We start from the raw sequence: 21,458 nt of genomic DNA, 5'->3' as shown, positions 1-21,458 counted from the left end.
AAAGAAGAAATGCCAAAAGGGAGTAATTCTATTTTCTGTCTGAGTAACTTTTGTAGCTTTTCTTGCTTAGTAAAGTCACAGATCACTGAGAACTCAAAATAAAAACCTGATTTATCATTTCCACTGAAGATAGTCAAGGTCTAATCACAATTCCACTGATATCGGTTAATGATTGAGTCCTATTAATGCAATGTTCTGAACAATCTGTGTACAAAGTCAATCATATTGCATTTTAGTAAGAATTCTTTAGTTTAAGATGTACCATCTTACCATAAATCCACAGTATCTTGGCCTGTTGGGATAGACAGTGATTGATTCCTGGTCCACTCGGCTTAAGAACCAAAATGGCAGCTTCTTCTCTAAATTGGTGTGAAGATTAACCTAAGAGTAGTTTTGTATTAAGAAAAAGATACATTCTCTTGAGATAAAGACACATTACCATGTGGAAAAAACCATAATGTCATTATATTGAAATCACTATTACTAGATGTCAGGTCTCAGAGGATCTCTATGCTGCAATGGGACAACATTTGAACAGTCCAGCCCAGCCACTAAAACCTTCCAGTCATAGCAGCTCTGAGCATCTTAGCAGAATTAATTATCCCGCAGAGATGCCTACTATTAGAACTAAAATGGTTCCAAAAGTGAGTTAGCTCTTGTGTAATGGCTTGAAAAGCTCCTCTACTGTGGGTTGCAGTAGAGAATTACGGGGCAGAAACGTTCAAAAGAGAGAATACCTGTCACAGCCATGGGGTTTAAGACCAAATAATAACGGGAAAGAAAGTGGTCTTTCTCTCTCTGATTGTGCTCTACCCTTTCACTAGATTATGACCGAGTCAGTATAGATTAAGATGCCCCTGGAATCCCTGTGAGAAAAGGAGTTTTCTCTTGGGTAGAAACAAGTATGTCACATGTGAGTTCCCTTTCAGGTGATGCTGCCTTTCCAGTCGTTCCCAAATTGCTACAGAAATACTGAGCATATGGATCAGGATGTACCATATAAGCCTATTGCAGACAACCATAATCCTGTCAAACATACAGAAGGTTACATGCTTAATAAAGATTTCATAGTACTGCCTGAAGCTGCAAGACAACATCCCTCCCAAGCATTCTGTTGGCAAAGAAATACCTGAACAGGTGAAAAGCATTAAGAATCATAGAACCATAGAATGGTTTGGGTTGGAAGGGACCTTAAAGATCATCCAGTTCCAACCCCCTGCCGTGGGCAGGGACACCTCCCACCAGACCAGGTTGATCAAAGCCCCATCCAGCCTGGCCTTGAACCCCTCCAGGGATGGGGCAGCCACAGCTTCTCTGGGCAACCTGTTCCAGGGTCTCACCACCCTCACAGCAAAGAGCTTCTTCCTCAGATCTCATCTAAATCTCCCCTCTTTCAGTTTAAAACTGTTCCCCCTCGTCCTATGGCTCCCCTCCCGGACCAAGAGTCCCTCCCCATCTCTCCTGGAGCCCCTTTAGGGACTGGAAGGGACTCTTAAGGTCTCCTCAGAGCCTTCTCTTCTCCAGGCTGAACACCCCCAGCTCTCAGCCTGTCTTCACAGTAGAGTTGCTCCAGCCCTCGGAGCATCTTTGTGGCCTCCACTGGACCTGATCCAAAAGGTCCACATCCTTCCTGTGCTCAAAGAACTGCCCTTATACCTCTGCTTTAGTCATTTGTATCTCTAGCAAAAGGAGTATCTCTTGGGAGGAAACGTTACTCTAAAGAGAATTCTTCAAATCAACTTGAACTAAGCAAGTACAGCATACAATTTGAAGTAACATGACTACTAGAATTTATTTCTGAGATGTTCTTGGGTATCAGTGCAGGATCTTGAAGATCTCCAGAGAAGGGGACTCCACACCCTCCCTGGGCAGCCTGTTCCAGGGCTCTGGCACCCTCACCAGAAAGAAGTTTTTCCTCATGTTTAAATGGAACCTCCCATGTTCCAGCTTGTGCCTGTTGCCCCTCGTCCTATCGCTGGAAACCACTGAAAAGAGCCCAGCTCCATCCTCCTTCAACCCACCCTTTAGGTACTTGTAAACATAGGTAAGGTCTCCCCTCAGCCTTCTCTTCTCCAGGCTGAAGAGCCCCAGCTTTTTGAGCCTTTCCTCATAAAGGAGATGCTCCAATCCCTCAGTCATCTTAGTTGCCCTACGCTGGACTCTGTCTCCAGTAGTTCCCTATCTCTCTTGAACTGGGGAGCCCAGAACTGGACACAGTATTCCAGTTGTGGCCTCACCAGTGCGGTGTAGAGGGGGAGAATGACCTCCCTCGACCTACTGGCCACACTCTTCCCTATGCAGCCCAGGATCCCATCGGCCCTCTTGGCAACAAGGGCACATTGCTGGCTCATGGGAAGTTTGCTATCCACCAGGACTCCCAGATCCCTCTCCTCAGTAGTGCTTTCCAGAAGATCCATCCCTAACCTATATTGGTGCCTGGGGTTCTTCCTCCCCAGGTGCAGGACCCTACATTTGCCCTTGTTGAACCTCATTAGGTTCTTCTCTGCCCACCTCTCCAGCCTGTTCAGGTCACACTGGACGGTGGCACAGTCCTCTGGAGTGTCAGCCAGCCCTCCCAGTTTGGTATCATCAGCAAACTTGCTGAGGATACACTCTGTCCCCTCATCCAGGTCATTGATGAATATGTTGAACAGGACTGGGCTGAGTATTGACCCCTGAGGGACACCGCTGGTTACAGGCCTCCAACTTGACCCTGCTCTGTTAATTACAACCCTCTGAGTTCTGTCACACAGCCAGCTCAGAATTTATGGAACTGACTGTTCAAAAGTTCCTTAAAAATGCATTTGTTTATACATTTCCTTGACAATGACTCAAATGACAAAAAAATGAGATTCAGATTAGGATGCTCATGTTCACCAAGTTGCTTTACAGAGATGCTAAGATGGTAGTTAGGGATGTCGATGATAAATCAGCTAATTATCTAAACGGTGTTCTAATAATGATATCTACTCTCTCTAGTTGGTGCTTCTACGGTATGCTACTCACCTGCATTGCAATCCTTTTAAGTGCAGCATATTTTTGTACTTCCGCGATGTCTCCAACAGCCAAACCAATCTGAAAATACCAGGAAAGATTTTGGTTTTTCATAGGCTGATTTCAATTGTATTTCTAATTCACTTTTAAATTCAAACTGACTCTGAAATGAAATTCATTTTGTTTCACTTGAATTTGGAAACACATCTCTTTTGTGCATATTTGGAAAATCCATATCAAGAAATGTCAACTTTTAACGTCAATTCTCTGCCTACCAATGAGCCTGCCACTAAAGAGCTACTTTAAAGATTTGTCAAGAACAACATCCCTTCTTTATGATTCTTCATTACTGCTGTTACGTCAAAAAACTTGTTGACTTCTTGATTGAATAGGATCATGGCAGCAATAAGTAACTTTAAAAAAAAATGAATTGTTTGATTTTTATTGCTTAGCTCATACATAAACTTGGTTTCCTAAAAAGAAAAGTCATGTTCAAGGGAACATGGCTGAAGATGTATTACATATTTCCCCCCTTTCGCACCATTACCAGGTTTTCTGATTCTTTTTGTTCAGGTCAGGCTCATTATTTAGTTTCAACACTGCTCTTGACTGCTGGTCTGTGTGCAATGAAGATTTAGATTTTGGCTTTTTTTTTTTTTTAAAAAATAATACTGTTAGCGTTAGGTTATGATACAGCAAGGGGTTGAAGCAGTCAGACTACATCTACTCTAGGAGGGACGCATTTAGCAAAGCACTTCTTAAAATCCTTCTTCCCCAATTTTCTTTATCAAGACCTCATAATAATTCCCTGCAGCTCCAATTCAAATTCCATCACATCCACTAACTGAAGATACACAAGACAAGCTTGCAACAGTTAACTGTGAGAAAATCCTCTGAAGAGTAAATTGGAAGGGAAATGAGTCCAGGGAAAGGCAATTTTTTAATATCTCACTGAAAATATCGATTTGTTAAATAATGAATGAATGTCATGAATCAGCACTAAAGTCATTCTATGTGCTAAATCTGTGTTTAACCACTTCTGTACATTAATAAGTAGTTTACTTACTAGCAAGTTCATAAGAAGGATTGGAATAAGCAAGGTGAATATAATGAGAACTGTGTAACTAAGGAATGGATATGGCAATTCACTGCTTAGTAATGGATCAAGGAACGCATCGTGGTAATTAATGTCTCCCAGCATCATGGCAAATGTCTTCATTACAGAAAGCAGAGGTGTGCTATATGTTTGCTGCAAAAAGAAGAAATACCAAATCAAGAAAAAAACCCAAATAGATGAAATTTGAAAATAACATCTTGAGACTCTTCTTTCATCAAAAATAATATTTATAATGATAAAAAATTAACTACACCATTCAACTCACCTGTGAACCCAAAAGGACAAAGAAACTCAGTCCAAAGGCCAATATCAGGAAAAAGAAAACGACAGCAATCCGAATCAAAGTCCTCAAGATTTCCCAGAACATCACAACATAGATGCCATAGTTTTCAAATCTAGGCAATAAGGAAACAGAAAAGATACGGAAACTTAAATACTGGAGCGAGAGTCCCTTACAGTTACTTGTGTAAGGCAGTAAGTGATCCCGATTTTCACGTATGAAAAGAGACATTTTGCCTCTCTGAAGCATTCTGAGATGGTATGAGCATCTTGCACTTTTCACATCCAAAAGAATGAAAGTAATATTATTCACAGTAAGCCTAAACTATATAATCCTATATTTTAATGCACCAGAGCAGTACTTCTTCAAGATACTATTTTTCATGGGCAACTTTTACTCTCTCCATAGCCACAGAGAATACAATATTGTGCCACTGTTGCACTCTGAATAATATAAGGAAATTATCTCATTTTTTGCCACTTTTTGAAGCAAATTAGCAATCAGAACAAAGGACAACTGGCACCACGATCCACCTAGCAGCCGCATGCCTGATTTTGGCTGATTGGCTTTTTATGACACTACAAATTATGGAAAATGAGCAAACAAAAAGAAACACATTGCTCAGGAAGAGAAGGGGAGTAGCACAATTTTAAGACACCTGTGTTTCCAGCAACATCTGCCATCTGGCAAGTTTCTCCCATTTGTGGCTTAAACAAAACCTAGATCTCAGAACACGGCTCGTCATAGAGCAGATTCAACTACTTTTTCCTCCAAAACCTGAAGCTGGGAATGTATGTCCTCTGCCAGATTCAGGGAGCAGATGACTGGTTTAATGCTGCAACAGTAGCAACTCAGAAAATCCTGCCACAGGATTTTCCCTCTGAAATATTACGTGCAAGGCTGAAAAGATCAAGCTGGAAGCAAAGCAAACCTGATCTTCTATTTCTTTCTTTATTAGGCAAAACTCCAATGAAGTCAACGGAGCTACAGGTTGGTTTGAGAAGAACTGAATGAGTCAGAAAAATGATGTGTGGAGTTCTGCTGCTATTCAGGGCAGGGAAGCATTTCATCTAGCAGAAGAAGGAAGGTTGGGCAATTATGAATTTACGTTTTACCGTTTAGGTTCAACCCCCCTTTTACTGACAGGGCACAGCAGAGAGGACTCGCCCATTCATAAATCATCTCAGGTCAGACACAGGTAAGACAAGGTTTGCCAGCAGAGGTAGTACCATAAAGATAGTCTCTCTCTTTATGACATTAACTCTGTTTACAAATCCTGTCCTTAAACATCCAAACTACAGTAAAAAGATCCTGAAATCAATCAGCAAATGCTGTGTTTGTCTGTCTGCCAGACTTCCTGGGGGTGACCAGTGCATATGTACAATAAGACTCAGAAGAGATATACGGAGTGTTATCACACACTGTCGTCTTTATTTTCTGAACAGCTCTAAATCACCACTTTTTTTTTGGCTGATGAGCCACACCTCATCTTTGTGCACGGCAGCCCTGCTCAGGCACAAACATGTTTAATTTATTAGTCTTAAGCACTACACCCACATTATTTTTCCCTCCACCCAGCTTTCCTGTGGTCCATAGCTCTTGGACTCTATTGTACCACCGACAGCATTAAAATCATTAACGACAATAAATAGACCCAATGTCAACTAAGGAAGTAATTTCATCCATTATAATTCTTTTACAGGACACTGTGGTGTAGAACAGCGGGGTGTGCCATTTAATCTGTAAAATGATAAATAAATTTACCTTCTCCCAGGTATTACTTATAAAAACAGACTCCATTTTTCCTCTTTTAATTCATATCCTTTTTCTTTTTTAAGTGAAAGTCTATACAGTATAATTAAATGTGTTTTTAAAAAGACACATGCAGTGGCTTTGCTTACTTAACATTGAAACAAATCTTGTTATTTCTTCAGTTGCCGGAACACACGCTGTGATTCTCGACATGAAAAACACTGAAAACTACTTTACAGTTCATTAGGTTAAAAAGTTCTTATAGCCCTAACCTGGGAATTTGTATAGCTTAGAAAAAAAATATATCAAAAAATAGGTCAGTCATGGTTTAGGATATGTAAAATATCTGAAAATATTATAAGTATTTTATTTTAAAGCATGTAAATAAATTTTACCTTTGAAGGTAAAGCAAGAAGTTCATCCAAGACAAGTATACAGCAATTGCTCCACATTCCCACTGCAAATGAGCTGGTGTATTAATAAATAAAGAAGACACAAAAATTATGCTTGTAGTATAAATTGTCCAGTCCAGTAGATTGGAGTAATCCAACAAATATTTCAATTTCTAGGATTTAAGAGAGACAGATGCATATTTAAAAGTCTTGCATCACTAAAAGACTGAATTCAACACACTATTTAAATATCCTCTTCTCACTTTTTAATCTTATATATTGGTATTTCCCTTTTAATTAGGGAAAAATCAAATTTATTTCAATATTGCACAAACTGCTATGTAAACACACTGTCTGATTAATGTTATTTCTCTATGTATTTACCTGTTGAATGAGCTGAAATATTTCTTTGCAGATTCCCAGTAAACTCATAATTAAAACTAAACACATACACACCCTTGTGAAGTATGAGTTCTGAAACAAAAATCAGAGCACAAAACAAATTAGAAATTATTAAATGAACATTTATTTCAGCTCTACCTACTACATATACGTTCCATTGCCAAGTTAATAAGCTCTGTTAGCTTGCTTCAAATAAACTTATTACTATCTAAATTCTGTTTTACTAATATTTGTTGTGTGATCCATGTCATGTATATTGTGCCTAAGTAATTCAAACTAAGTGTGACAGTCTGAGCATTCATATGATAAATAGTTGCTGTGCAGCTGCTTTATTACTGCTATTCGAGACCGGGAACTGAAATTGCACCATTTATGCCACATTTTTCAGTATTTTTTTGCCACTGGATGAACGTAAAGACAAATTCTGTTGTCCATAACTTCATTATCATGTTGCTGTATCTGGAATGGCAACAGAAGTCTTTGGAGAAACCGGAAGATCTGGCATCTAAATGTGGCTGCTCTCTTTGATGCCTCCCTTTACAACCAGTATAGACAAAGAGAACTTTGTCATGAAAAGCCTTCTACTGGCACAGATGGCAATAGAGAATTTCATCTTCATAAACAACTTCAAGAGCTAATTCCCCTCCTGAGGGGTTCGTTAACCCATAGGCAGACCACAAATTCACTTTTCAGCGGTGCTGTAATACACATCAGCATCTGCCCCGCTGTGATGTCCCTCTTGAACCTGGGTTGAGTGTCTAGAACCACGTTCTCTAACGCTGAGCTTCCTCCAGAGCTGGCATTGCCCACTCCATTCTCATTCCTGGGGCATCAGGACACCGTCTCCTCCAGTGCATGACATTTCTAGTCTTCTCAGGCAGCACCTCCACCAGCTAGCACCACTCCTCACTGGAGAAGAGGACTCCCTCTTCCAACTGTGCTTCTTCCACCCAGTCTCTGATGATTCAAGGACCTGGGTGAGTCCCAGTCATCCCTGTCTGCCAGACACAGCTCCTGTCATATTCCCATCTCTTCCCACCAGGAAGAGGAGTGAGTTACCAGAGCATGAATTCTTCCAGTTCTGCTGGTTCTTCTGGCTTCTGAATCTTTGAGAATCCAGCACATACTGGGCTGGGTATGTGATTCTGCAGACTTTATCGTGTATCAGGATATCCTCACGAACCTTTTATATCCTTTGAGTTCATTTTATTTCATATTTCTACTAGCATATCCTTTTGAAGTTCCTATTTCAGTTTTATGTCTTTTTTTCTCTAAAAAGAAGCGTAAAATATTTTCTTGCTTTTGTTTTTTCTTTCCAAAATCCTTGGGTTTAGTGATAAAATCACTTATTTGAAATGGATCATTTGAAGACTTCACCACACAACAAAAACTTGTCTCCATTAGCACCAGTATGTTGCCATCTCAGGGCTAATGACACAGGTGTGTCTCAGTATATACGACTTCATGTCATGGAGACAGAGCTTCTGTGACTCTCCTGCCCTTCGCGTGACCCTCACGGTCAATAAAGAGCAGAACTTGCAGTTCCTTCTCTGGAAGTCTGGTACAGCTTAGGGACAAAGCAGCCTTCTTAAAAGGCCAGAATATGCTTAGTTTTAACTGCAAGAAGGAAACACTTACAAAAAGGACATCAACCAGCTGCACCAACGTCTTTCTTTTCTAAAGCTTCATTTTCCTGTAGCAGTGGAGCTGGCAAGTCTGACTTCTTCAGTTGACAAGGAAGGAATAACCCCATGCACTGGTACAGGCTGGGGCTGACCTGATGGAGAGCAGCTCTGTAGACAGAGACCTTGGAGTCCTGGTGGACAACAAGTTGCCCACGGGCCAGCAACGTGCCCTGGTGGCCAAGAAGGCCAATGGCATCCTGTGGTGCATTAAAAAGAGGGTGGCCAGCAGGTCGAGGGAAGCCATCCTCCCCCTCTGCTCTGCCCTGGGGAGGCTGCATCTGGAGCACTGGGTCCAGTTCCGGGCTCCGCAGTTCAAGAAGGACAGGGAACTACTGGAGAGAGTCCAGCAGAGGCTACAAAGATGATCAAGGGACTGGAGCACCTCTCTGATGAGGAAAGGCTGAGAGACCTGGGGCTGTTCAGCCTGGAGAAGAGAAGACTGAGAGAGGACCTCATCAATGCTGAGCAATATCTAAATGGCAGGCACCAAGAGGATGTGGTCAGGCTCTTCTCAGTGGTGCCTGGTGACAGGACAAAGGGAAACGGGCACACACGGGAAGTTCTGTCTGAACATGTGGAAGAACTTCTTCACTTTGAGGGGGGCAGAGCACTGGAACAAGCTGCCCAGAGAGGTGATGGAGTCTCCTTCTCCGGAGATGTTCCAAACTCTCCTGGATGTGTTCCTCTCCAGCCTACTCTGGGTGACCCTGCTCTGGCAGGGAAAGTAATACATAATATGGGTAAAGAAAGATGTATTTGAATACCCGAAAGCACTTTATTATTTATTGCTCTTTCTCTGTAAAATTTTAAATATGCACCATCCTGTTGTTTTGGTTGAAAATTAAAAGGACATAGATAGCTAAAGAATCTGCTGTTTTCTGTCTTTTCATAATTAAATACGCATTAATTTTTTTCTTCAACAATAAAGAAATACTCACTTCAGGGAAGAAACTGAAGTAACCATGAACCAGAAGAAAAATTTTCAGAAAAGCTTTAAAATGAGAACTGAAAATTATCTACAGAAGGTGCTGCTGAATGTTTAAAAATATATACTTCAATTCTCTTCTTTAGAGTTGCTAATTCATAAATAATTCTAGAAAGTATTTAAATAACCATACCTTTTTACTATAAAAATACAAACTAGTAAGAAAACTCAGTACCTCATATTCTAATGGTCTTGCTTCATATATCTCTGTTCCATTCAAAGGTCTTCTTGGCTGTATGTGAGTGACCAGAAGAGTCAATGGGATGAGACCAAGAGAATATATTCCTAAATTCATCAGATGCGCTCGAAACCCATAAGCCATCCTTGAAAGTAAGAATGTTAAAGTTACAACACTTAACAAATTTAGAAGAGCATGCATAAACATTTCTTAAAGTGTCCTTTTGTGATGAACCTCTTCATCGAGCTTTATGTGGCCAAAGGTGCATTGGCCATTCTGAAAAACTGTCCCTTTTCAACTCAGCAATCCCATTATATATTTTTGCAATAAAGCAGAAACAAAGTTAGTCATTGTCTTTGCTGTAAATATCAAAGAATCATTACTAAATGCTAAGCTACATTTTATATGAAAATCATCAGCATATTCTAAATATGGAAAAGTCATTTGCTTTAGTCAATGCTATAAATATGTACGTCTTAGTAAATAATTCTCAGTCACAACAGCCTTCATCCTGACCTGCAATATTGTATTTTATGTACATTAAAATATACCTACCATTTCATAAGCAAATATTCTTTACACACAGGATGACTGAGAAGCTCCATGCGATTGTGGCGCACCATGGCCTACAAAACAAGAAAGCAGAAGGATCAAACTTATCTCATCCAGCTAAGTGCTTACAAAACTGGCTGTCCCACCTTCTTTACATGAATATTAGCCTAAGGAAAAGCAAAATGTCTCTAAGACTTTGCAAAGTTCTTTTGTTTATTAACTCTGGCCCAAAGCTATTACTATCTTGCCTTCTCTGCCTACTGAGACATCCAGCTTCTCTCCTGCTGCTCTGTGAGTCCATTTCAAGCTTTAAAAAATTGTACAGAATATTGCCAACTATAATATAAAATAATATATTATATTTAATATATAATATATACCTGTGGGATGACCAAGCTTTTCTAGTTCCACCTAACAAGAAAATACCTATTTATTTATTTATTATTAGACAAATCAAATTAAGCCAGCAAGTTAGTTCTGTAAACATTTTCTGACAAAAGAATGAGAGAACAGACTGGCAATGTGAAAGAACACCAAAATTTGGTTTAGGCTCAGAAAGTAATTTGCAATTAGCATATGAAAAGTCATTTTTGTCAGGTTTTTCAATGCCTCGCACTCCAGTACACGGTCACTACAATGACTGGAGTATGGTTTTCTTTGATGTATTACCTGCACATACAGTATGTTCTCTTGAAACATTCATAGTCGTTTAAATAAACTAAGAAATTTTATGTAAACCTAAAAGAAATGTTATTTATTACTTAGACTATAATAATTTTGGCCCATACTTCATTCCAACATACATTAAATATACAGAGATACAGGCTTTGGAGAAGAAATACTATGATGAAAAATTCAAACTTCTTGATTTTAAAGCAAGACAGCATGGAATGATGTCAGATTAAAATAAAGAACTTACATTTAAAGTGGTAAGTGGTTCATAGAAAATGTCTTCACCATCCTTTAGTTTCTTGTTAAGTGTCAGGGGACACTGAAGATATCTGAAGTTATATTCAATCTGAATTATAAAAATACAGCAGCATTTAAATGTGATGAAACTGATGATCTAAGACTAAGATCGTGTGCTTAAGTTAAGAAAGGTTATCCTTTAGAGAAAAAAAGGCATATGGTGTCAATATAATTAGAATACTGATGTACGCTGATTATTAGTTACTTTGTCAGCGAACACATGCCATCAAGATACACATCTGGGACTGAAAGACAATTAAGCAAACAGCCATTTTGAATGATAAAATAAAAAGTACACGTTTCTTCTTAAAATATTAAATTTTAAAAAGGTCATTCTCATAAAGGTAATTTGTTTTCATGTTGACTTTGAAGAAAAGCTTGTATTTAAAAGTTATATGGCTTTGATAAAACAATATAAAGAAAACGTACAGCAGCAGAAAATTTGCAAGTTTTCTGTTAGTGATGTAGACACAATCCAATGTAATAATTGGTAAGGTGGTTTTCAATATGGTTTCAATAGTAATATAACTTTAGAACATTTATGCCTCCTTAGCATTGTGAAAGCAATCTACTGCATAAGCTTTTGGACAAGAATTTACAAAAAAAGAAACATTTTGGACTCTGAATTATTGATGACAATAGTACTGCTTATCATAGGCAGGCTTTTGATATGCATAAATAGATATTGTGTCTTCTATCACTGTTATTTTGAGATATCCATAACCTCTGATACCATTTGCAAGAATTAACGCAGCAATGATGAAGTCTATAGATTGCTCAAGTTTAATGTTATACTTGTTAAAATGCATAATCACAAAGATTACAGAAACTGAACTTCAAAGCTGTTTACAGCCCAAAAGATTAAGTAAGATCAGTCACCTGTGTTTTCTCTTAAGATCTGATATTCACTTACAATTGTATTTTATCCATATGAACATGACATATACATTAAAAGTATATATATTTTGTACTTCCCAAAATTTCAAGTCCAAAATGTTTCCATTTCAGTGTCGCAGAGGCAATAAAGAGAATTAAATCAGCAGCTTTGCTCAGAAAAAGAAAAGAAACTAATGGTTGCAGATTGCTAGTATGTGATGAAGTGATTTTTAAAAGTCATGCTAATACTGAGGAGCTTTTTGGTAAATATATATTAAAAGCACAGACTCAAATATAGTTATCGTTGATTTACTACTGAATTATTCATAAATCAACATAAAATATTGGCTAATTTCAATTTACCAACTATAGAACTATAATTGCAACTACAGAAAATATTTAAGGTGTATTAGAATTTAGTCCAGTATTAGTAGCTAAAAGCCAAGCTGATGATTTTCTAACAATTATTATCCAAATAATGCACTTACATAGAAATCTCGACTTGTCTTTTCCTCTGAAGACTCAATTATGCAGTTGTCCAAAACCAGCTTTGCAGATAAACAGAAGAGTGAATTAAGGTGATATAGATAACGTTCATCAGAAAGAATATAATGTTTCTACCTGGAGAAAATGACCTTCAAATACAGCAGTCATTTAACAGAAGCGATGACTGATGGTTTTACGGTGTATGTTTTGAAGACATAAAACACCAGAGTTTACATGTAGGAGTTAAATAACGAAACTATGCCACTTACAAGGTCACATGCTAGTTTACAAGTATAAAATGTGCTGTGTTTATGAATATATACATACCAAGTCACTTGCTATTTTAATAAAAAGCATTTCTGTAGTGTCACTTAACAGCTCGGAAGTTGAAAATCTCTCAAATGGTTTTGAACCCAAATCTCGACTGACTTTCATCACTGTTATCCTCCTTTTTATACCACTATTATAACTCCGTTGACATCATAAAGCTAATTAATTTCTTTAGTTTTAGAAAACGTTAACTGGCTAAACTGAAACCATCACTAAAATACAATTAAATCAATTTGTGAATTTGTATTGTTTCTATTTTATAATACTAGGTATTAGTGAGGACAGCATTAGAAAAAGAATGGCAAATGATGCAATGTAACCAAGGTTATTTTGTGCAGTCATCTCTTTACTCACTTTAAATGAATCAGGAAGATACTCAACCATTTCCAGCAAAGGACACTTATTGGCACTAGAATAGTGAGAGAATGTCACAACAGCTTCTTCCCACCTGCAAAAATGAGTGGATAACAGGAAACGAATTAGTCACTTCTCTTTTAAATTATATACTTCTAGATTATTTTAGTTTTAGTTGAGATATTATCTTGCAAATCGCAATATGTAACAAGTTTACATACCATCAATTGGAAAATCAGCTGTTGTGAGGAGTTACTGAGTAACACTCTGGATGCTTCTCTATGAATGATTCATGTTTAACTCTGTTATCAATTAAACAGAATTGCTTCAACTATGCTAAGACCTTCTAAAAAATATGAAACCTGAACTAAGGTTGGAATCTTGGATTACAAGATTAGGTGAGTAATAATAAATACTGTAATATACTGGCAGTGTTCCTGCAACTCTTATCAGGAGCTGTGATCATTAAGCAACGGTGCGACACTTTTACTCCTTAAGTGGGGCTTCTCTAGATTGTAAAATAAAATATTCTAAACTGCAGTTGAACTGCCGCATTTTTAAATATTCGCAACATTTAAACCAACAATTTTCAATCAAATCTCTTGAATCTCACATTTTGATTAGAATTCTGTAGCTATTGAAGCATTATGTGAAAGGCCAAAATTATATACACAAGAAGAAGGAAGACATAGAAAGGATTAGTTGTTTCTAATGGTTTCTACGTTTTTTTTTCAGCAGAATCTGAATACTCAATCTAATATGGAAAACAACATGCCACATAGCAGATAAAATAATCTCTGGAATTTTAAAATGTGTACTCAGTCTTACTTATTAAACCACAGGCTTTCGGAACTAAATCTCCATTAATAAACAAAACGAAGCACGACAGAAAAAAACATATTCAAAAAGCATTTTCTGTGTATCTTACCTTTTGTGCAAAATGACAGCAGACACTACATCTTTTCTCCTGTTGTGTATTGCTTCATGGAAAAAAGAAGCTACCGCTTTGTTGAACAGAATCTTCGCACCGTAGTCCAGCAGTAACCTTACTGCTTTTGCATGCCCTTCTCTCGCAGCCAGGTGCAAAGCTGTGTTCTGGGCAGAAAAGCAGTACAACAATGATCCATGAGAATCACAGAGTCACAGAATGATATGGGGTTGGAAGGGACCTCTGGAGATCATCCTGTCCAACCCCCTGCCAAAGCAGGTCCTCCTAGATCAGGTTGCACAGGAACGTGTCCAAGCATGTTTTGAAGGTCTCCAGAGAAGGAGACTCCACCACCTCTCTGGGCAGCCTCTTCCAGGGCCCTCACAGGAAAGAAGTTCCTCCTCATGTTCAGATGGAACTTCTTATATTCAAGTTTGTGCCCATTTCCTCTTGTCCTGTCCCTGGGCACCACTGAAAAAAGACTGGCCCCATCCTCTTGACACCTGCCCTTTAGATACTGCTCAGCATTGATGAGGTTCCCCCCTCAGTCTTCTCCAGGCTGAACAGCCCCAGGTCCCTCAGCCTTTCCTCATCAGAGAGGTGCTCCATCCCCTTGATCATCTTTGTAGCCTCCACTGGACTCTTTCCAGTAGTTTCCAAACATCAACCCAACACTGACAAAAAACATTGCTAAACCATATCTCTAAGCACTATGTCTGCCCATCTTTTAAATCTCTTCAGGGATGGCAACTCCAGCACTTCCCTGGGCAGCCTGTTCCAATGCTTAATAAGCCCTTCTGTGTAAAAATTGTTCCTACTATCCAATCTGAACCTCCCCTGGCGCAACTTGAGGCCGTTTCCTCTTGTCCTGTCTAATTAATCTAAATATTTTCAACACTGATTCTTGGAGAAATTAGCAACACCTCCTGTGTTGGAAACTGAATAGCTCTTTAAAACGACCAGCATATGTTTTCCGATGGGGAACTGTTAGGCAGGTTCATACAAGAGGTCTCCAATCCAGAAAATGAATTCTGTCTTGACCCAACAGACACTACATTTGTCCAAACTTTAGAGCAAGTAAGGAGCTGTACCTGCTGGACACCGCTGTGCAGAACAGATGGATTTCAAACACTATGTTAATGAGCTATAGTTGATACTGGATTTTTAAAAAATCTGTATAAGCTTTTTAAATTTAAATTACTGATGTACTGCATTGTTAATATATGCTTACACTGTAAAGGAGGGAAGAGGGACCTGTCTAACATACTCAGTGTTTTATGTTTTCAATTGGGTTATTTGCATTTTTTTGTCCCCCACTTACAAGAACTGGATAACAATTTCAGCAATCATATATTAATCTAAGCAATAAACTTTAACGGTGGTGAAACATAAAGACTTTAAATCTGCCGCAGGAAATGAAATATTACCCATGTAATACACAGTGGAAAACTACTAATAGCATACTATTGACGTTCGGTCTGGAAGTAATAGCAGACAGAAAACAAACAACGCAACGGGAACACATACCCCTTCTTCATCCACTCTGTCCGTGCACTTCACGTTGGTGTCCAAGATGATCTGCATTGTGCGAGTGTATCCTCCGAAGGCAGCATGGTGCAGGGCTGTCCAGCCTTTATAATCACTTCCGTGGAAAATATATACAGTGCATGTAAAATTAGGAATTACAAATTGAAAACTTTTTATAAATTTGAAGTAAATGTAACTGTCTCCTCCTCTGACTCAAATTTCTTTTCTTCGGTGTGACTGTTGCAAAGATCTCTGTGCTTTCCATCAAGTATTAGGTGATTATCAATGAATCATTGCAAAGTAAAACGTTCAACTCTGTAATAGTATTTTGGGTCTCCCTCTCTCTTTTCTTCTCTTTATTTCTGTGTATATCTGGATTGTGCCTATTTTCTTAGATGTCCCTTAAAAATGACACAAATGCTTGCAATATTCTGTTACTAGTACCATAGGTCATGGCCATATTATGGAATTTTGCATTTAAAGATAGTGAATATACAAAACATTACAAGCACACAAACCTATTCCTATTAATATTACCTCATCTTAGTGTAACGGAACTCATTAAGCCTTTTATCACATAGAACCTACCAGGACATTTCTTTAAAAAAATGCCAGATTTAAGTCTAAATTAAGCTTAAGTACATACCCACATACATGAGTACACACAGATATACATACGTATCTATATATACTCTTATTTATATATGTCTGTATTATCATCTCTGTCCTTGCTAGGTGCACTAGTCCAGCTAAGGACACTAGAAATAAAGGGTTTGACAGTAATCCATCAGTATCTTTGGCTCCTGGCTTTACAGGTGTGAGCCTGGAAGTTTCTTCTGGAGCTGCCAATGATCTGAGGATCTTTGACCTGAAATCAGGACTCAGAGTGCAACACAAGTTGCCTGTGAACCACCAATCCTAAGAACCCCTACGCAAGCCTGTAAGCAAAGCTGGTGTGACTGTATTTCCAAAACACTACTTTTTCCATCTAAAGGTTCAATATTCTTCCCTCAGTTGGATTTAGAGAAACCTCAGTTTTCCCAGCGTTAGAAGCATTACTTTACAGCTAGCCATGATTCTATGTGTCAGGCAGAACCAAGGCACAATCAATCAGCTTAGTTTTACAAATATTTTATAAATATGCTCTTATATTGTAGATTTCTATTTGTATATATTTATATATTAAAATATTAAATACTTTCATATATTGCATTTATATTTATTTTGTATTAATTTCCCAGCAGACAGACATAAAATGTCGCGTGAGAGTTGGTTTTTTACCTTAATGAATGGAAATGTGCATACTTACCAAAGAAAAAGGGCCCCTCTCTTCAGAAGAAACTGAACTACCTTCTCATGACCATTCTGGGCTGCCAAATGAAGGGGAGTCATTCCCTTCTTATCACCTTCGTTCAAAAGCCTCGTGTCTTTCATATCTCTTATAAGTCGTTGGCACGTATTGATGCGCCCATAGCTTTGAAAGAGAAACATGAGAAATTATTGTTAAAAAATACGGATGGAAAAAAGTGGCCTCGAATCCATTGCCTCGACCGCGCTACTGACCTGGCAGCAAAGTGTAATGGTGACTTCTTGTCCCTGCTCTTGGAGTAGATGGAAACGTTGAGGCTGAGTAAATTATTTACCGAGAGGGCCACGCCTTGTCTGCATGCGTAATGCAACGGGGTGCATCCTTCATTATCTTCATCCACTACAAGGTTTTTAATATGCTCCATCTGTTACCCCCCCAAAAAAAACCCACCAAAAGCACAGAATTACATTTATAACACTAATGCTCCACAGCTTCTACTAGTTTGTAACAATGGTATTAATACTCTAAAGCGGTATCTAAAAATAAGAAACAAACTTTAGGAAAAGTAAATTTAGCAACAATGAGCATCAGCAATGAATCTGCTGATTTGTGAGTCACCATTTTTTCCACCAACTACCCTTGGAAGAAGGCGGCCGTTTGCCACTCGGCACCCCTACTGCAATCCATCCACAGCTCAAGTGTGATACAGGAGATTCTCCTCGGCTGCCATTCAACCGTAACACTCCTCGCTGGCAGCAGAAGGCTTGTACAGGACCCAAGGGCAGTCTATGGTCTGTATTCAGTTGCAAAACTGGCTGTCAAGAACCACCACTTCACTGGTTTATAGCGTAATTCTATTTCACCTCTCTCTCTTTCTCACATTCATTTCCCTGTTTTTCCTCTCTACCTTGTCTAACACTATCCAATCTATATCCTTCCTTAAAGCATCTCCTCCCCAGGTCTGCTCCACTCCTTTTCCTGAATTATTAGTATGATCAATCATCAGAAAGTCAATACAGAAAACTGATTTGGTTTAAAACTGACTCTCTACATCTGCGGAAAAGGGAGGTTATATCCATTCTGTGTTTCTAATCAAAGCTGTTTACAGATTTCAGCAGACATTGTAAGATCATTTATATTTGATTCACATTTAAACAGTTGTTTCTGGAGCTCTGGAGGCTGGCAAATTTACCTCTTTCAAGCGAGCTTGGGCTCTAGCAATGTGAGTGCTTCACTTCAGCATAGCTAAAGACAAACTCATGTTTGAAATCCTTTTTAAAACTAAATCCAAGACTTCATTACAGTCCAGTCCACAGAAAGCTCCTGCAGAATATGCTTTAAGCTATTTAAGTCCTAGAACTTGACCTGAAGATGAGCACATCCCCTGGCTTTACTGCATGCAAACTGGGAATATAGAAGTGAAAAATTCTGTATTTTATTGCCTACCTCTTGAGCTATTCAATCCCCCAACAGCAAAATAATTTATGGGATTATGTTATTCCTTTGCCTGGCAATAAGAAAACTGTATTATTTGCTTTGAAATGTTTTCATGAGAGATATGTACCTCTTCAAACTATTTTCCGTGACACTGGGCAACTTAACAAGTACCACAAACTTTTACAAACATTCCAAAATAAAATGGTAGCTGCATTTTTCTTTACATTTTCTACTAAGGGTAACAGAAAGAGATAAACTGATGCTTACTATACCTGCAGGAATTTCTCATTCAGATGCTGTAATCCTCCAGGCTGCAATACCGTCAAATGCAAGAAATTCCGACCAAGATGATCTTTTAATGATACATTTGCTCCTAGATAAACATGGAAATAAATACCAGCAACTTCAAAACTGCTGGGCCCTGGCACTAACTGCCGATGTTTAAGACAAAGGATCAAATTATGAACATACATGTTTATGAATCTATAAAATAACAAACATTATTTCAAGTCAACATTATACCATATAATTTTACTTACAAAAACCCCCTACTGACACTCAGATTTCATTGTTATCTCTGTGGATGGATTTTGCAGTTCATTGCAGCACTATAATGTCAGCCTTTATATTCAGAAACACAGAGCACCCACAAATCAAAACGTAATTTAAAGACGCAGGTGTTCACCTCCTCTAATCTTTTAAAGCTGTGATTTTGTTAACAGCTTCAAAACTTTGTAATACAAGGTTTATTAAGAAACTCAGTTATATTACGATTAAGAAGAGGAAATATAGTAACAATATTATTAGCTTGCACCAAAAGTGTAGCAATTGAAAGATAAAGCTCCAACATTTTCAAGGTGACTGTGATTATGTAAAATCACAGGTAACGCTTGAAATATAGACTTTAACATTTAAAGACTGATTGCTGGAATGAAACACGTCTCTGAGTGAGTGATGTATTTATCATAGAATCACAGAATGGTTTGGGATGGAAGGGACCTTAAAGATCATCCAGTTCCAACCCCCCTGCCCTGGGCAGGGACACCTCCCACCAGACCAGGTTGCTCAAAGCCCCATCCAGCCTGGCCTTGAACCCCTCCAGGGATGGGGCAGCCACAGCTTCCCTGGGCAACCTGTTCCAGGGTCTCACCACCCTCACAGGAAAGAATTTTCTCCTGAGATCTCACCTAAATCTCCCCTCTTTCGGTTTAAAACCATTCCCCCTCGTCCTACTGCTCTGCTCCCTGATCAGGTGTCCCTCCCCATCTCTCCTGTAGGCCCCCACAGTTCTGCTCGCTGTGTGAACTGCTAAGGAAGGCAGGGCTGGAGTGCCAGTGCCACCTCTACCTCGAAAGGCATGACACATGGCATACACATTTTTCTACAGCCTGATCTGTATTAAAAAGGGTGACATTATCACACTAATTTATCTCAGGGGATACCAGCTCCGTGCAGCTGCTTAGCTCAGCTGCTCCTAGACCATATGCTAAGTACTGAATTGAAATTGAGAGGACTTGTTAGGCACAGAGTTTGAATATGTATGAACCCTCAAAGGAAGTATAACATATGTGTACTTTCCTTTTTACCTTTTGAGAGCAGTAAATTCACAATTTTCCACGATGCACAAGAAGTGGCCAACAGAAGCGGGGATCGACCTTCTATGTCAACACTATCAATATTAGCCCCCTGCAATAAAGAATTTCAAGTTTATCATGAATAATGAATAAATTAATTAAACATGGTGCTGCCCTTTATAAGCATAGCAGAATTAAAGGCATTCTTAGTAACTCCAGATGCTCCAGAGAAGTAAATTCAATAAACACATCTCTATATAAAACTACGATGTTTTCAAACTATCAGCCCAGTCATCTATATATATAAATAAATATATATATATATATATATATATATAAAAATTTAGATGCCTAAGTAATAGTGGCGTACTAGGTATACTGAACTCACAACTCATGATCTTTTGTTAGGGTACCTTTCCATGCATTTAAATATTCAAGATACATAATTCTGACTTGAAAATATTGGGATTGAAGCTAAGTTAATTCTGACTCCAAAGTAGCTGTATGAACAGCGGCCGCATTTTTATTCTCCAAACTCAAGGGTTTTGATGAGACCTTTCTCTTTAGGGAAAGCGCAACGACTGGAATGAGATATTCTGGCAAAAGCCCAGTTTTGCTCTTTTGTCTATTTTTGCACAAGATCCATATTGCCAGGGCAGTGTGGTCACTACAGTCACAGTATCACTATGGTCACAGTATCACTACCATCATCTCAGCGAAATACTATGAGCATAAACACATCTATCTCAAAAAACCCTTCCCACAAGGGGCAGGAAAAGATATAAGTAAATGAACGAATGAGATGTGTGTATATTTTATGATGTTTAAGATGTAATTTTTCTAGATATTGAGTTGCAAGTCAAACTGAATGAGTTGAACAAAGTACACAAAAAAAATCTGTTTTATTTCAGGTGATATCCAAAGATCATTGAAAAAAAAAAATCAATGGGAGTTTTTCCATTAACTTGAATCATCTTTGAGTCCAGTCCTAATTTGAGAGAGAATTAATCATAATCATGAGCCGTATTTACTTTCTAGGATGGTAAAACCTGTAACGTAGTAATAAGAAACATTTAATACATGAACAATGATTACTTTAGCACAGAGAGCAGGAAGCTTCCAATATATGTTGATGAAATGTTTGAGAGTAACACACACAGGACCCTTCCCCAGTGACATTTCTAGAAGGTCAGGCAATCTCCTAAAAATGTTCTTATTCACCAAGGTAACAGAACTTTTTTTATCCAAGTGGCTTATTCATTTCAGTGAATAAAGGGCAGCAATTTCCAATTAATAACACGATCGTTAATCACCTTCCCTCCAGCTAACAT

General features: G+C 38.5%; 1 protein-coding gene across 1 annotated transcript in view; it reads right to left on the bottom strand.

Annotated features, from left to right (window-relative positions):
* Positions 1-21,458, bottom strand: part of TRPA1 (transient receptor potential cation channel subfamily A member 1) — a 37,944-nt gene that overhangs the window by 2,408 nt on the left and 14,078 nt on the right. Inside the window, exons 9-25 of the mRNA XM_074146674.1 lie at positions 20,140-20,239; positions 18,826-18,926; positions 17,371-17,540; positions 17,117-17,281; positions 15,808-15,922; positions 14,281-14,447; positions 13,353-13,446; positions 12,671-12,730; positions 11,257-11,355; positions 10,341-10,411; positions 9,783-9,930; positions 6,920-7,009; positions 6,539-6,708; positions 4,377-4,506; positions 4,061-4,243; positions 3,007-3,075; positions 271-381 (exon numbers count right to left, since the gene is read on the bottom strand). Of these exons, the coding sequence (XP_074002775.1) occupies positions 271-381; positions 3,007-3,075; positions 4,061-4,243; positions 4,377-4,506; positions 6,539-6,708; positions 6,920-7,009; positions 9,783-9,930; positions 10,341-10,411; positions 11,257-11,355; positions 12,671-12,730; positions 13,353-13,446; positions 14,281-14,447; positions 15,808-15,922; positions 17,117-17,281; positions 17,371-17,540; positions 18,826-18,926; positions 20,140-20,239 (2,043 nt within the window). The remainder of the gene's footprint in view (positions 1-270; positions 382-3,006; positions 3,076-4,060; positions 4,244-4,376; positions 4,507-6,538; positions 6,709-6,919; positions 7,010-9,782; positions 9,931-10,340; positions 10,412-11,256; positions 11,356-12,670; positions 12,731-13,352; positions 13,447-14,280; positions 14,448-15,807; positions 15,923-17,116; positions 17,282-17,370; positions 17,541-18,825; positions 18,927-20,139; positions 20,240-21,458) is intronic.

Source organism: Numenius arquata, chromosome 4 (assembly GCF_964106895.1).
Source record: "Numenius arquata chromosome 4, bNumArq3.hap1.1, whole genome shotgun sequence".
NCBI lineage: Eukaryota > Metazoa > Chordata > Aves > Charadriiformes > Scolopacidae > Numenius > Numenius arquata.
This window is presented reverse-complemented; position numbering and strand designations above follow the sequence as displayed.